The sequence below is a fragment of the Kogia breviceps genome, chromosome 7 (assembly GCF_026419965.1).
Source record: "Kogia breviceps isolate mKogBre1 chromosome 7, mKogBre1 haplotype 1, whole genome shotgun sequence".
NCBI classification, from domain to species: domain Eukaryota; kingdom Metazoa; phylum Chordata; class Mammalia; order Artiodactyla; family Physeteridae; genus Kogia; species Kogia breviceps.
Genome location: NC_081316.1, coordinates 35,294,201 through 35,311,806, shown reverse-complemented (window position 1 = coordinate 35,311,806; position 17,606 = coordinate 35,294,201). Strand labels below are relative to the sequence as shown.

Genomic DNA, 17,606 nt, shown 5'->3' with positions numbered 1-17,606 from the left:
TCAGCAATAAGCTACTGCAATAGAGAAGAGGGTCCAGTGTGAATTGCATTCAACTTAGATTTGTGCAGAGGTGACTGGGCATTCTAAAAGGAAAATGAGGGAGTTGGAAGGAGGAAAGTGGGAGCTTGAGTAGAAATAAGGAAGTGGAAATTTATAAAAACCAGGAAAAGGTGTTGGTCCATATGAATCCCACCTGGGTTTGTTAACCAGCTGTTATTGAAGTTAGGTTTCTACTCTCCTACAGAGACTGGGAGGGGTGATGGGGGCCTATCTGTCTTCATTCAGGTGTTAGCTGGAACAGCAGAAAATTCTGTTGCAACCTTGAGCTTTCCCATGTAGGACCTTAATGGGACTGGTGCTATTACTTTATTGATGCTGCCTTGAGCTGTTAGAAACTATGCTAGTTTCTAAATCCAAAAATCCAAAAATGTGCAGAAGACCTAAATAGACATTTCTCCAAAGAAGATATACAGATTGTCAACAAACACATGAAAGTATGCTCAACATCACTAATCATTAGAGAAATGCAAATCAAAACTACAATGAGGTATCACCTCACACCAGTCAGAATGGCCATCATCAAGAGATCTGCAAACAGTAAATGCTGGAGAGGGTGTGGAGAAAAGGGAACCCTCTTGCACTGTTGGTGGGAATGTAAATTGATACCGCTACTATTGGGAACAGTATGGACGTTCCTTAGAAAACTAAAAATAGAACTACCATACGAGCCAGCAATCCCCACTACTGGGAATATACCCTGAGAAAACCATAATCCAAAAAGAGTCATGTACCACAGTGTTCGTTGCAGCTCTATTTACAATAGCCAGGACATGGAAGCAACCTAAGTGTCCATTGACAGATGAATGGATAAAGAAGATGTGGCACATATATACAATGGAATATTACTCAGCCATAAAAAATGAAGTTTATTTGTGGTGAGGCAGATGGACCCAAAGTCTGTCATACAGAGTGAAGTAAGTCAGAAAGAGAAAAACAAATACTGTATGCTAACACATATATATGGAATCTAAAAGAAAAAAGAAAAAAATGGTTCTCAAGAACATAGGGGTAGGACAGGAATAAAGACTGAGATGTAGAGAATGGACTTGAGGACATTGGGAGGGGGAAGGGTAAGCTGGGACAAAATGAGAGAGTGACATGGACATATATACACTACCAAATGTTAAATAGATAGCTAGTGGGAAGCAGCTGCATAGCACAGGGAGATCAGCTTGATGCTTTGTGACCACCTAGAGGGGTGGGATAGGGAGGGTGGAAGGGAGACGCAAGAGTGGGGGGACACAGGTATATATGTATAGGTACAGCTGATTCACTTTGTTATACAGAAGCAACTAACACAACAATGTAAAGCAATTATACTCCAATAAAGATGTTAAGAAAACAAAAGAAAAAAAAAAAAAAAACCTGAAGGGCCAGAGTGTTGTTCTTTTCAGTTGAGGGTGAAATTTTGTTAAAGAGATTAAGCAATAAAATGAATGTAACAATAGAATGTGTAATGCATAGCCCAGTGTTAGGCATTTTAGTAATTTGTAAAAACATCTCTGTTGTACTCTCTGTGATGCAGATGCAGCTATAACACAACCTACCCTCCTACCCATAAGCAGATATGTAAAAACATATAAATCTAAGTTTGTTGGCATCAATACCGTAGCTTCTCTGTGCAGTAAAATTCTCTTTGGATAGTATTTCAATATTTATAGATTTTTATTCTCTGCACTGTTCAGAATTGTACTGATTTTAAACAGATGTAATCACTAGTTAAAGAAGAATGACTTGTGCATGGCAAAAGCAAGCCAACTTTGTTAATTTAGGAGGCTACTCTGCCTGTATTCTACTATTGTTTTCATACCTAGAAGGAACTGTTTTCTTCATCTGCACTAAAACACCTTAATTTGTACAGCCTAGAAAAACATATAGTCAGTGACCAAGGCAAGTTTGTAAAGTCTCAGTAAACTATATTCTTTTCATATTATTTATTTAATACACCAGATTTACCAATTAGGGCTCAGAGAGAAGTTGGAGTGTTAGCATTTCTGGATTTGGCTGGCCAAAGTACCAATCAAATCTATGAGAATTTGTGTGAGAATTCAGAATTCAAGTGGAAATCCCTCAGTAAACAGATGAAGGTGTGGGCTGGCTGCATAATAAGAGCTCAGGTATATTCTGAAGAGATAGTGCAATGGAATTCATAAGCTGAGATGAAATCCAGGAGAGAAAAAAATAAAGAAACAAGAACAATAACAACAGGTAATCATTTTTGAACAATTACTATATGATAAGCACTGTATTATGTGCTTACTCAAATTATCAGATTATCCTAGGGCGTATTTTTTTATCCACAATTTCAAATGATAGGACTAAGGCTTATAGATGTTAGGTAAATTTTCCAGATGTTGGGTAAATAAGTTGCAGGGGTAGGACTGGAATGCAGTTGACTTATTTGCTCCATTTGCCTAGAACTTTCCCAGTTTTATCACTGAAAGTCACCTATCTCAGGGACCCACTCAGTCCCAGGGAGATTGGGACAACAGGCCAAGTTAACTTGTATGCACAGCTGCTGAGTTCCAAAGCTTAAGCTTTAAATTGGTATCTTATACTGCTTCCATTGAGGAGAAAGAGAACCAATGACCAGAGATGGAACCTTGGAAAATGTTAATAACTTTAAAAATGGGAGAAGACTATAAGGTCCTTACTTAAAGGACTGTATCCTTTGCCCATTTTATCCCCAGTCTTTAGCACCATGTTTAAGACAGAGTGGATGCTCAATAAATATATGTAATTAGTTAAGTGATTGATGATTGATTATTAGTGATTGGATAAATGAAGAGGTAAGAGGATAAATAAGGCAACATCATATCCCACAAGGATCAAGTAGAGAGCTCTTAGACTGAAATAAAGTAACAATATTTACATGAAGGGTAATGCTTTTGCAAACTAACTATGATCATGAGAACCTTTAGGATTTAGGCTTTGAAAAGAGAGTCACGTGGAAGCTTGAAAATATTTAGGAGAGGACAAAGATGAATAAATGGAGGGAGCTGCTGGTTGTAGACCCTAGGACATAAGACCTGGATTTAAGGAAGAGATAAGGAAAGAGTGAGCTGAGACAAAGTGTTCCTTTCTTTTGCTCAGAGAGTCTGCTCAGTTAAAGGAGAAGACTCATTGGAGAAAAACACAATTACACACTGAGCAATAAAGAAACACCACAAGGACAGGTTTCTTCCTAACTCAAGAAAGGCTGGAAGGTGGAACTATAAAGACTGAAGTGTTAATGCTGGAGGGACATTGGAACTTCTTTCTAAGAGACACATGATAGCATCTCAAATAGACAAAACTATAGCTCACCGATCTCTTCTTTCAGTCTTTACCTTTCAGGCTGAACACCTCATGTTTCATTCAATTGAGATGAGTTTGAGCCCTTCACAATGCTGGTGGACCTCTTCTGATGTGTCCTAAGTATGTCAGCAGCCCCACTCTTAATAGTCTGTGCTCTAAATGGAACGTGATACCAAAGTGTGATGTGACTGGCATACATAGAGGATGGCTGTCACCTCTCTTGTTCTGGGCCTGAAACTTCCTCTGCTTAAAATCTCATTAGCCTTGTATTTTGCAAGCCATCTCAGACCTCAGATTTTCTCTACTTGTTTCTTTCACTTATTTTGCTGATGTGCAGTATGTATATTTTCCCCTGCAGTTTTCTCTCTGCCACTGTAAGAGAAGCAATGCTGCTTTCGCTATGGGAGCGGCATCTGTGCTCTATCTTGTCTATCACTAATAAACCGCTAAGCTCTGTTCTCATTTCCAAGCTGCTAATGTCTGGTAATGATTTCCAAGTCAGAACACACACAGCTGGATATTCAAACCCCAGGTTAAATTTTGTTTTCTGACATATCACCTGTCTGGAGTTTGAAAGTAAGTCTAGATGTGTTGCAGAAGTTATTCAAGGAAGAATATGGGGTAATGAAAAAGGTCATTCCTTTGACCTAACTGCTACCAAACCATTGGAAAAAATTGTTTCCCTTGAGCTCTGAAATCAACTTGTAGAAGTTTCAGCTCCTGAGGCAGGTACCATTACAGTTGTTATGCTACTAATTCTGCAGAGCCTTTTTTTCTTGAAGGCTAGGAAAATTGTTTGGGTCTAGGTTGGGATTGGTTTGATTGATGTTGATATAAATATCTCTGAATTGTATTTTTTTTTTACATGTGCAAGTAACCTAAGAACTTCAAATTAAAGAACAAAGCAGATCATCTAGGCACAACTAGATTTTTTTTAAGGCAAAATTGAGTACAATAATAATAGTTAGTTTTCAGAAATTGTAACAATGTCAGTGTAAGAAAATTAGTTTTAATGTAAGCCTAGTTGTGGGATTTTATTGAAAATGTTCTCATCCTAGCATGGGGCATTTAAATAATGAATTTACAAGGAGAAACACAAGGAAATCACAGAGAGCCATTACTTACAATAAGAAAAAACAAGTACACTTTAATGGTTATAGATTTGAGTATGGAATATTTTGCCTGAAATTTGTTTCATTGCCTCTTTGTCATTGGAGGCCTGTCTGATGATTTGGGTAAGTATCATGGGTGAATGTCTGTGTGTTTGCTCAGCAGAGAACAACAGTTGCAATATGTAAATAGGGTGCCTCTTCCCTTTGGATGCCTTGGGATATGTATAATAGATTAAGCTGGCTTTGTGCAGAGCAAACAGGTCTGTATTACCAAGAATATGAATAATGTCAGTTTCCATAATTGCTAACATCTGGCTTTCCATAAATCTGTTAAATTGCATGGAAGCAGAATTAGATTTCTGCGTCATAAGTAAAGCAATTACATGGAATTCTGTAGGCAATATGGTCCTATATTCAACTGTGAAATCTTTTCATTCTGGAGCAGCAAAAGCAAATCCAGCTTTTGAACCCTGTTTTCATTGTGCACCCTAAGTGTGTTCATCTTTTTGCTCAGTTTCTTAATTTATGAGGAAAACACTGCCAATATGTTTGTAACTTTGTAGATGCAAAATAAACAAATGTTAAAATAGCATATTGTAGCTGGGCATTAATTGACAATTTAGAGGTTATTTTAGAGGAGACCATAAATTAAAGATCCTTTTGTAGCCACTGGTTGTGGATCTGTTGAAATTAATCTTCCAGACAATTCCTGGGGTGATTTGTTGATGAGTCTTTCTCCGCCCTTGTCCCCTTAAGCATTTGACAGGAAACTGGGATGTGGAGGGAGGAGGAAAGGTGGCCTTCCTATTTCAGTGTGGTTACTACTGAAACCACACTGAATTTATTGTACTTTGAACTAGACCCAAGAGCTTTTCCTGATGAAAAGTCAACAATAAAATGTGTTCCCTGAAGGGAAGGGTTGTGGTTGATGCCTTATGCTTATTGAACACCCCAAAGACCAAATTATGGCAAAGTAGGCTTTATAGTAGTATTGGTCTGTAAAATTCCTGGATTTAAGTTAGTTAAATAAATACATTGCACATCCACAGTATATTCTGTTGTATTTGGTACTGAGAAGAGAAAAAGGAAAAAGATTTAGTCCCTGCCCCACCATCTATCTATGACCCATGGATAAATTAAACATGGAGCTCCCAAGAGATGAATGCAAGGATAGCATTGTGTGTGTGCAAGGTACAGAGAAAGCAAAAAGTCAGTAGTGACTGTCTTGCAGAATGAGGGATGGTGATGCTTGGTCTTGATCTTGAAGAATGCATGGGAGTGAAGTTAGCACAGGAAGGGAAATGCTTACCTTATCAATTAATTTATACCCCACCCATTCCATAGGGGCTAAGAAACAGAGATGGGTGGGGGGAGTACTCCCATAATTAGAAAAGGCATGTTCCAAGGCACAGGCAAAGGAAACACCATGGTCTGTTTGTAGGTCACCCATTGCTTTTGAAGAGAAAGGGGAAGAGACAGAAGGTAACAACTGAAGTACTAAATCAGGGCTTATATGTATGCCAGGAGATTGAACTTTCTATTATAAGCATCAGAGAATCACAGAGAAGTGGCAGGCAGAGAAATGGCATGGACAGGTTTGCTTTTTAGAACACCACTACCCTGTAGAGGGTATTTAGAGCAATGATTCTCCTCTGGCTGAACAGAGCCCAGATGTCTGGTTCCTAATTTATGTCAATTAAATCCAGTTCTAGTGATGGTGAGCCTGGGCTCCAGTACTTTTAAAAGGCTCGCCAAATATTTAAATTTTGCCCACAATCTCCAAATATTTCCATTGTGCCCACAATCAAAAATATCACTGAATTAGAGTGAGAAGTGTCTGGAGTCAGTTGAGACCAGATAGGAGACTAATGCAATAGTCCTGGTGATAAGGATGAAAATCTGAACTGAGTTCAAAGAAATCTGAATGTTATTTTTATGATTATATATGTGATGAGCCACCTAGCTAGCTATCATCAAGTTACTCTCTATCTGTATCTCCTAGAGATACAAACTAGATTATAAATGTGATGAGAGAAGTATAAGACAATGTTTTGTTACTTTCAGCAAAAATTGAGGAGTGAGAATAATGCAAACATACCACTTTAGTATTGTTCCAAGATAGCATATACCTAAACGGTAAGCCATGTACTACCAACTATCATTGCAATGAGTGTTCAGAGAAGGTGAATAATTACCATAAACTGGCATCATATTGTGAGATGCTTAACTGAGGAGGTAGGGCTTGAACTTGATCTTAATCATTCACATTCATTAAATCAAGAAACAAATATTTTTGAGTACTTATTGTTATCTGGTTTTATTTTCAAAAGACAATAGATTAGGTGCATATGGTTTTATACAGCTGATAATTGAGGGTCAGAGAGACTTAATAATGTGACCAAGGACATACAGTGTGATGTGCAAAATGACTGGTACATAGTAAGCACTCAATTAAGTGGAAGAGTTTCGAACATGAGTGACCTCCTGACTCCCGCATTCGATGCTACTTTTTGTTGGGAAGAATTGGAGTAGAGGAGGAAGTCTGGAAAGAAGAGAGAGGCTTCTAGGTGGGAGCACCATATGGTCATATGTGTTGACCAGGAATAATGAGAAAGTAATTGAGGTCAGATTGTAGTTGACTTGGAATCTAGATAGCATAATTGGGGATCATTTCCACAGTTTTCAAAGGAGGAATACTTATTCATTAACTAAATGTCTTGACTGAGGCTACAATTGGTAGAACAAAGACAAAAAAATAACCTTATAATGAACGAGGTCTTAGAAATATTGTTGGAATTCCTTAACATCTTCTACTTTGTACCGCGGCTGTGAAACCAAGTTTTATACTAATATAGTGCATGCAGTCAGTAAGGGAAGATAGGTCATTTGTTTCCATTTTTTTTAAGTCACAATTGTTTTAAATTCTAGCAAACTTTGACTGAGTAATCGTATCGTATCATTCTCAGAATTTCAGCTAAAAATGCTGAAGAGGATCCATGTAATATTTTATCTTCGAAAATGAGTTGCAATATCTAGAGGGCAAATTAGTTGAAAGTATATAAAATCACAGCATATTCTAGTATGCTGAAAGAAGAGTTTAGACCTTGAGTTGGCACAGTATAGTGGAAAGAACTCCAGTGCACCTTTCAGAAGGCCCAGGATACAGTCTTTGCTCTAACAGATACTAGCTCTGTGACGACTTAGCCATCTCTGTAACTTAGTTTCTTCTTTTGTAAACTGAAAATAACTATTCCTATCCTGCAATTATATGACATGACTTGTGAAAAAGAACTCTGAAAAACTTTGAAACTATGTATAAAGTATATTATAAATATATATATGTATATATATATATATATATTAGCAGTAAAATTGATATTATGCCTTTGAGTACTTTGAGCACTTTAGGGGGAAATGGCACTTAAATTATTTTTTCTGTAATTTAGTTCCATAATTCTTAAACAAATGCCTACAATTTTATACATAATTAACATGAATTTTAGGATAAAGAGTAAGTTCATTTATACTGTTCCTATTCTTACCTACCATAGGAGTCAAGCCTACCATTCAGTAGCCTACCAACAGTTATATATATATATATATATATATATATATATATATATATATATATATACGGCTGTGTTCCTCCTTTATCACCTTCATTAGGACAGTGTCTTATAAGTCATTGCCAACATTTATAGCACCAGTGTGCAAAGAACCCTGGTGCATGGCAGACTTTTGGTAAAAATGTGTTGAACTCAATATTGTCACCTGAAAGATACTTGAAGGACTTGGCAGTAGATTAATCAGTGGAGAAGACAAATGACATGATAGACAAATGGCTAATGTTTTCAAATATCTTAAAAATTGTCATAAGAAAAATCAAGTAGACTTTCCTTGAGTGACCTCAGAACTAGTACCTAAGTAGAAATTACTAGATAATATATTTTATTTCAATGTAAGGAAGACATTTTTTTAACATCTTTATTGGAGTATAATTGCTTTACAATGGTGTGTCAGTTTCTGCTTTATAACAAAGTGAATCAGCTATACATATACATATATCCCAATATCTCCTCCCTCTTGCGTCTCCCTCCCTCCCACCCTCCCTATCCCACCCCTCTAGGTGGAAACAAAGCACTGAGCTGATCTCCCTGTGCTATGTGGCTGCTTCCTGCTAGCTATCTGTTTTACATTTGGTAGTGTATATATGCCCATGCCACTCTCTCACCTTTTTTTTTTTTAGATTCCATATATACGTGTTAGCATACGGTATTTGTTTTTCTCTTTCCGACTTACTTCACTCTGTATGACAGACTCTAGGTCCATCTGCCTCACCACAAATAACTCAATTTCATTTCTTTTTATGGCTGAGTAATATTCCATTGTATATATGTGCCACATCTTCTTTATCCATTCATCTGTCGATGGACACTTAGGTTGCTTCCATGTCCTGGCTATTGTAAATAGAGCTGCAATGAACATTGTGGTACATGACTCTTTTTGAATTATGTAAATTGATACAGCCACTATGGAGAACGCTGTGGAGGTTCCTTAAAAAACTAAAAACAGAACTACCATACAACCCAGCAATCCCACTACTGGGCATATACCCTGAGAAAACCATAATTCAAAAGGAAGACATTTCTAAAAGAGTTATTCAAAGATGGAATAGGCTGCCTTGTACAGTAATAGATTGTCTGCAGGGAAAGGACTCAAACCAGGGCTGGACAGCTATGTGTTTGAGATGTTAAGGTCACCAGAGCCCTGAGGAGGGAGGGCTACTGGATTTGTGTTTTCCTTCCATACTTGGGTGTCAATGAAAAACAGCAAAATATATGGTGTCTTTCATCAGCATTCATGCCGTATCCTAACTATAGCTCCGAGTTGTTTTCTTGTGTGAGCAAAGATGTTGCTAGCCATTAGGCTAGGTGAGTTTTTGATTAGGCAAGGCATCCTCCAAGAATTATTTCCTTTTCTTTCAACCTTGGCCCCAGGATCTGGGGGCAGCCTAATTGGCTCAGGGTTGCCCTAATTGCCCACTCGTTCCTACTCAGTGGCTAATCTATTCACACCTTTTCTACAAGACCCAGATCTCCATGGGTGTATCCATACTGTTAACGAATTAGCAGTATTTATGGCCCCTGGATGGTATAGTTCTTGAGAATATCCTAAAAGCAGTTCAGAGTTGCTCCTGGATAATTTAGTAATTAGAGTCTGACAGCTGTGGGTTTGAGTCACAGACTGGCCACTTATTAGCTCTCTGACAGCGAACATGTTATTTAACTTATATGAGCCTCAGCTGCATTAGGTGCCTTGCAGAATAGATGAGATAATGCATGTGAACAACTTGGCACAGTACTTGGCACAAGGCAAACACTCAATAATGTTAACTAATGCTATTATAAGTGATGATTATTTTCTAATGATCATCTTGACTGGAGTCTAAAGCTCCATGCTTTCTTTATTGCAGACATTGATGAATGTGCCTTAAGAACTCATACCTGTTGGAATGATTCTGCCTGCATCAACCTGGCAGGGGGCTTCGACTGCCTCTGTCCCTCTGGGCCCTCCTGCTCTGGTGACTGCCCCCATGAAGGAGGACTGAAGCACAATGGGCAGGTGTGGACTCTGAAGGAAGACAGGTGTACTGTCTGTTCCTGCAAGGTGAGGCTAATGTGGTGCAGCGGAGATTGTCACTGTTCTTTCTCTCTCTCCCCCTCTGCCCTCCCTCCCCATGTCCTTCCCCCGGGTGGTTGAGTCATGGGTCTCCCGTGATTCCTGAAAAGACTTCTCCTGTTCTAATCCCAGCTATAGCTAATGATGCTGCTGAGTGGCAGGCAGACCTGCTTGGAATGAAAAGTGAGGTATAGGGTTGCAAAGAGTCTGCTGAACACGGGGGGTGGCGGGGGGGAGCAGGGCAGAAAAGCCGATGTTAGTCCTCCCGCTGAGAGCTGGCAGTGCCGTTAAGGTCAGCTGGGTGAGAGCTTTAATGAGCCCTTAACCCTCACTTCTACAGTCCTGCTGATTAAAACTTCTCTTTCTCTGAAATGATCACCTGCACGAACTTGCTCACTCTTCTGGTGACATCATCCAGAAAAGCAAGGCTCAGACACTTGCTTGCAGTGGTCAGAGACAGGTGGGCTTCTGATACATTCTGAACACAGAATAATGATAGTTCGAGGCCATCTGGCCAAATGATGTCTTCTTTGTCGTTCTCAGTGCTGGGCTCTTCTTTACATTAAGTTGTTTGGAAGTGAGTTTAATGCTTCTGAAAAGAAAATTCTGTCATCGACTAGTTTTGCTTTATGCTTTGCAAAATGGGCCTATTAAAGTGTTTGATTTCCTTGTGCTTTATTTCTTCTTTTGTTGATCTTGCCTGTTCATTTTCCTTTGATATTGCTTTCCTGTAGCTCTTACATTGTATTTTTATGTCCCATTGGGATGGGATTGTTTAATCTTTGGCTTACGGGCATGGGAACTCTGAGAAATTACTTGCTTAGTAGCCTTGTAGAGAGCTGGTCTCCTGATAAACTCAGAGTGTTCCCTGGAAACACAGTAGAAATGAACCTTGAAAAGTCCCCCAGTTCATTCACCTGCCTTCAAGTCTGTCACACCTGCAACAGACCTGGGGGCACCTATTTAGGAAAGTTGTTTAACCAGGTGTGTAGATCATTAGCCCATAACACCCATTTTTCCCCTTATACATAAATATAGTTCCCCACATTTAAACTTAGGCCCATTGCCCCCAGTTGTTAAGTACCTCCTATATGCCAAGAATCCTGTAATTTAACAACAGCATCCCACTTAATATAACCCAACTCTGAAAGATGAAGAAACTGAGTTTCTAAGTTTTAGGGGAAGTAATGTATGCTTAATATCACAAGATATAAATGTGTAAGCTGGGATTTGAATTCTACTTGCTTGCCCCAAATTTTATAGTTTTCTCATCTTGCTACATGTCCTGTAACCCTCTACAGATGACATCTGTTGACATTTATAAAAACCAATTAAGTAATCAGTCAATCCAACTTGGCTGAGCTCAAGGCTCAACTCAGTACTATGTTAATGACTGGGTAGGACTTCCCCTCAAGAAGTTTTCAAGTTATTAAGTACAATATTTAAGTATGTGGCACTGACTCAGAGCTAAAGTTTTGGGGTTTTTTGGCCACGCCGCGCAGCTTGCAGGATTAGTTCCTTGACCAGGAATGGTACCTGGGCCCTCCGTAGTGAGAGCGCAGCGTCCTAACCACTGGACTGCCAGGGAATTCCCAGAGCAAAAGTTTTTGAGAGATGGAAAAGCTTGTTGTGGGTTAGAATAGTTGAGAAAGGCTTATGGAAGAGGTTGGCAATTAGGTCTCCATTCAGCCAGCAAAATGAAGATGAATTCCTTTACTAGTTCTTTTCTAGAAAATATTGTTTTTCTAAACCTTTGAGGAAGCTCACAACCTGACCCTAAATCCTTTTTAGGTTTTCTAGATCCCCAGCACCTGGAACAGGCAAGGGACTTTAGTTGAGTCTTGACCAGTATGAACCCGAAATTTATTTTTCAGTTGTTGTTTTATTTAAGCCCATGATAAAGCAGGACACTAACCAATCATTAAAAATTTTCCAAAGCTTCATTAATTGGTGGGGCTAATAATCCAAGCAGGCTAAGTTGACTTATTCTGCTTTGACACCTAAAAGACCTCCAAAGACTTCTGGAAATTAGACTGACATTGCCACAGGAAAGGAACAATTCCTGTCCTCTTATTTTGTTAATGTAATGCACCTCCACCACCACTGCACTCCTTTATGAATAAAGTACTGGGCAGAGTTCTCTACATAAGTCTTTTTAAAAGAATAATTACTCATTAATAGCATAGCTTCCAAGAGGTTGTGGACAGGGAGGAGATCTGGCTTTAGGAGCTGAACTGAAACCCTGAATCAAATTCTGTAGATCATCCTCAAAAAATGAACTTATTTGTGATCCTCTTTTGTTTCCATTATTTTCAGTTGTAAGTATTCTATTCTGATTTGACAAGAAATATTTCCAGTACTTAAGCATCAAAGTGAACTATTATAATGGCATCATCTTAGAGGCTAAGAAGTAAAATCAAGGTTAAGATAAAGTGCTAGCTTTTTAATCATACCCTTGATGTTTCAAATTCAAATAAAAAAGAATCACACAAGCCAACAAAGGGTCAAGGCACACTGTCGAAAGAAGCAAAGTTCTTTCCCCCTTGAGAATCAGTACATCAGGTTAGCTAATGTTTCATGCCAATGCACAAAAGAGGCCTTGAAACATGTCCACAGCTGAATGGAGTTCAATGATAAAGCTAGGCTGGCGCAAATGGATTTGGGCTTTGCTTAGATGCCATGTGCTTCCTTGACAGTGGCAATGATTTTGTGCACCTTTAGACCACTTAGTTGATTAGGCATAGAATAATTGCTGAATTGTTTGGAACCCACGTTCCTCCAGCATTATCCAGATCACAGAAACCCAGAGTGAAAAATGGTTCTCTCGCTGGCTTGATCCCTAAATCTTAGTTACAGCCCTATTTCTTTTCATAGATACCCATCTGTGGCTTTTCCTTTCATAAATTTTTCCAGGGCCTTATGGAGACATTTTTATTTTCTATCTGTACTACATGGAAAGACAGAGTGGTCTCAGCTTTATTAGTTTCTAGGAAATGGAGCATTTTAGCATGAGTGGTTACATTTACATTGGAGATGATGGAGATGAATGGGGAAATGGATACACAATTAACCACCTGTCATGCCATGGTAGCATCATGAACAATTTATTTGTTGAGGGAACATACAAAGGGGAAGTATGCTCTATTCTGGGAGGATGCAGAAAGGAATAGGGAATGACTTCACAGAGTAGGTGAACTTTGAATGAAACATTAAAGGATGAGAAATTTATCCAAGTAGAGGTGTGGGGAAGGTGAATTCCAAACAGAGGGAAAACAAGAACAAAGAAACAGAAGCATAACAATATATATTAAAGGAAATATGAAGTGAATGATGAGATTAGAATATCAGGAGCAAGAAGAGTATGGGAAGGTTATAAACTGCTGATGAGCCTGGAGATGAAGTCTGGGCATGGAGTCCAGCATTGGGATTTAGACTTTATCCTGTGAGCAGCTGAGGATCATGAGAGATTTTTTCATTTAGGATTGGTGTGGCCTTAATCATGGTCTGATTGACAGCATGATGGACAGACTGGGGAGATCAAGGCTAAATGGAGAGATACCACTTAGGCTGAAGTAAAAGTTCAGGAAAGTAAAGGTGAGAACCTGAAAGCAAGAGAGGTAAGATCACATGGGAGATAACATAGAAGTAAAAGGATGGGTCCTGATGAATGATGATGTCAGACACTCAGCCTCTGTGGCTATGTGTGTTCTTATAATGCAGGCCAAAAAAAGCTTCAGAGTGACATGCTGGAAGCTTAGCTGCCCATTTTCCTGGTTGAAAAGAATTGAGGTGCCAGTTTCAAGTAAAGCGACAGGATTTGCAATTACTCCTATACCTATACCTTTACCTACTACTACCACTATCATTAGTAGCTGGAAAATCCAGTGGGAGAAAGAGAAAAGCTATAAAGACCAGATTTCATTTCTGTGCTTCATTCAGAGGGTTTGTTTTTCTCTTTTGTTGCTATTTTTGTTTAATTGAAAAGAAAGGTGAACTAAAGAGAAAAGCATTCATCCTGAAAGTAAATATAATACTGAAGACTTGAGCAAAACCAGGTCTTGAGTTTTTCTGGGAATTACAGAGATGGGTAGAGAAATAGATACTATAAGCAGTCACCCACCATTCATATTAAAGTCAGGGCCAAAGAGCTGTGACAAGGAAGTTGGGTAAAGTGTAGAAGATTCTTTTGCCTTGAAATTGTCTGGAATACCAGCCATTTGATCTGGCCTCATATAAGCCTTTGCCCAGAAACTGAGGAAGGTGGCCATAGTAGGGAAACTAAAGGCTTCATGCTTTTCCTTCAGGTAAGGAGAGAATAACCCTTTCTGCAAGGAGCTGACAGTAAAATAGCCCTGCCATTCTCAGCATGGCACTCAGTCCGAGAGTGAAGAACAGGGATGAGTCAGCCTGTGCCTGGGGCCAGGGTAGGTCTTAGACTTGTAGAATCCTGCAGTCTACTCATAAAAATGCTTTGCTTTGCTTTGCTTTGCTTTGCTTTGCTTTGCTTTGCTTTGCTCTGCTCTGCTCTGCTCTGCTCTCAGTACTTAACCAGCACCATTATCAATACCTTCCTGTCTAGGGTGTTCTTGATGGCAGGAGTTGGCTGTGCAAGCTCTAAGGTTGTGTTTCCCTTTCTTTTTTCCCCCGCTTTTGTTCATTTTTATTTATCAGTTAATAATAACAAGTACTTTCCTGTATGTGTGGAATTCTTGTTCTTAGAAATATTTAGTAGTAGAGAATCCACAGGGAAAAATGTGAGTTGTTACACTATATGTGTCTTGTTATATTTTACTGGTATAGTTGATATAAAATATTGTATTCGTTTTAGTTATACAATAGTGATTCAATATTTTATACATTATATGCCATTTAAAGTTATTATAAAATAATGGCTGTATTTTCCTGTGCTGTAAAATACATCCTTGTTGCTTATTTATTTTATACATAGTAATCTGGATCTCTTAATCCCCTGCCCCTATGTTACACCCCTTCCCCCCCCCCCGCCCCACCTTCCCTCTCCTCACTGGTAACTACTAGTTTGTTGTCTATATCTGGGAGTCTGTTTTGGTTTCGTTATACTCATTTGTTTTATTTTTTAGAGCCCACATAAAAGTGATAACATAGAGCATTTGTCTGACCTATTTCACTGAGTATAATATCCTCTAGCTCCATCCATGTTGTTGCAAATGGCAGAATTTCATTTTATTTTTGTATGACTGAGGTAATATTCCCTTGTATATACATATCACATTTCTTTATCCATTCATCTGTTGACGGACGCATAGGTTGCTTCCATATCTTGGCTACTAAAAATAATGCTGCTATGAACTTTGGGGTGCATCTGTCTTTTCAAATTAGTGTTTTCACTTTCTTCGGATATATACCCAGGAAAGGAATTGCTAGATCTTATGGTAGTTCTATTTTTAGTTTTTTGAGGAACCTCTTTACAATGTTCTATAGTTGCTGTACCAATTTACATTCCCACCAACAGTGTGCTAGGGTTGCCTTTTTTCACATCCTTGCCAACATCAGTCACTTATAGGCTTTTTGATTATAACCATTTGAACAGGTATGAGGTGATATCTCATGGTGGTTTTGATTTGCATTTCTCTGATGATTAGTGATGGTGAATATCTTTTCCATGTGCCTGTTGGCCATCTGTATATCTTCTTTGGAAATATGTCTATTCAGGTCTTCTGCCATTGTTAAATTGTTTTTTTCAATTGAATTTTATGAGCTGTTTATGTATTTTGCATATTACCCCTTATTGGTCATAACATTTGCAGATATTTTCTCCCATTCACTAGGTTATCTTTTTGTTTTGTCAATGGTTTCCTTTGATGTGCAAAAACTTTTAAGTTGAATTAGGTCTGATTTGATTTTTTATTTGTTTTTTAATTTTATTGGAGTATAGTTGATTTACAGTGTTGTGTTAGTTTCAGGTGTACAGCAAAGTGATTCAGTTATACATATACATATATTCATTCTTTTTTAGATTCTTTTCTCTTATAGGTTATCACAGAATATTGAGTTCCCTATGCTATAATATGTCCTTGTTGGTTATTTATCTTGTTTATAGTAGTCTGTGTATGTTCATCCCAAGCTCCTGATTTATCCCACCCACCATGTTTCCCCTTCGGTATGGTAACTGTAAGTTTGTTTTTGGTATCTGTAAGACTGTTGTTTTGTACATAAGTTCATTTGTATCATTTTTAAAAATTAGATTCCACATATGAGTGATATATGAGTGTCTCACTTCACTGAGTATGATCATCTCTAGGTCCATCCATGTTGTTGCAAATGGCATTATTTCATTCTTTTTTTAGAGGTGAGTAATATTCCATTGTATATATGTATCACATCTTCTTTATTCCTCTGTCGATGGACACTTAGGTTGCTTCTATGTCTTGTCTATTGTAAGTAGTGCTGCAATGAACACTGGGGGTGCAGGTATCTTTTCAGATTATGGTTTTCTCCAGATATGTGCCCAGGAGTGGGAATGCTAGATCATGTGGTAGTTCTATTTTTAGTTGTTTAAGGAATCTCCATACTGTTCTCCACAGTGGTTGTACCAATTTACATTCCCATCAACAGTGCAAGAGGGTCCCCTTTTCTCCACACCCTCTCCAGCATTTACTGTTTGTAGACTTTTTGATGATGGCCATTCTGATGTGTGTGGAGTGATACCTCATTGCAGTTTTGAGTTGCATTTCTCTGATAATTAGCGATGTTGAACAGCTTTTCATGTGTTTTTTTGCCATCTGTATGCCTTCTTTGGAGAAATATCTATTTAGATATTCTGCTGAGTTTTTGATTGGGTTTTTTGTTTTTTTTTACATAGAGCTGCATGAGCTGTTTGTATATTTTGGAGATTAATCCTTTGTTGGTTGCTTTGTTTGCAAATATTTTCTCCCATTCTGTGGGTTGTCTTTTCATTTTGTTTATGGTTTCCTTTGCTGTGCAGAAGCTTTTAAGTTTAATTAGGTCCCACTTGTTTATTTTTGTTTTTATTTTCATTACTCTAATAGGTGGATCCAAAAAGATCTTGCTGTGATTTGTGTCAGAGAGTGTTCTTCCTATGTTTTCTTCTAAGAGTTTTATAGTGTCCGGCCTTACATTTAGGTCTTTGATCCATTTTGAGTTTATTTTTGTGTATGGTGTTAAAGAATGTTCTAATTTCATACTCTTACATGTAGCTGTCCAGTTCTCCCAGCACCACTTATTGAAGAGGCTGTCTTTTCTCCTTTGTTTATTCTTACCTCTTTTGTCATAGATTAATTGACCACAAATGTGTGGGTTTATTTCTGGGCTTTCTATCCTGTTCTCCCATTTACAAGGTTATCTTTTTGTTTTGTCAATGGTTTCCTTTGCTGTGCAATAGGTCCCATTTCATTTATTTTTTCTTTTTTGCTTTTGTTTCCTTTGCCTGAGGAGACAGAGCCAAAAAATATATTGCTA

General features: G+C 38.2%; 1 protein-coding gene across 2 annotated transcripts in view; it reads left to right on the top strand.

Moving 5' to 3' along the window:
- The window catches only part of NELL1 (neural EGFL like 1), an 866,603-nt gene that overhangs the window by 800,891 nt on the left and 48,106 nt on the right, over positions 1–17,606 (top strand). For both annotated transcript variants that reach the window (XM_059070155.2, XM_059070156.2), the window contains one exon: positions 9,943–10,136. In XM_059070155.2, the coding sequence (XP_058926138.1) occupies positions 9,943–10,136 (194 nt within the window). The remainder of the gene's footprint in view (positions 1–9,942; positions 10,137–17,606) is intronic.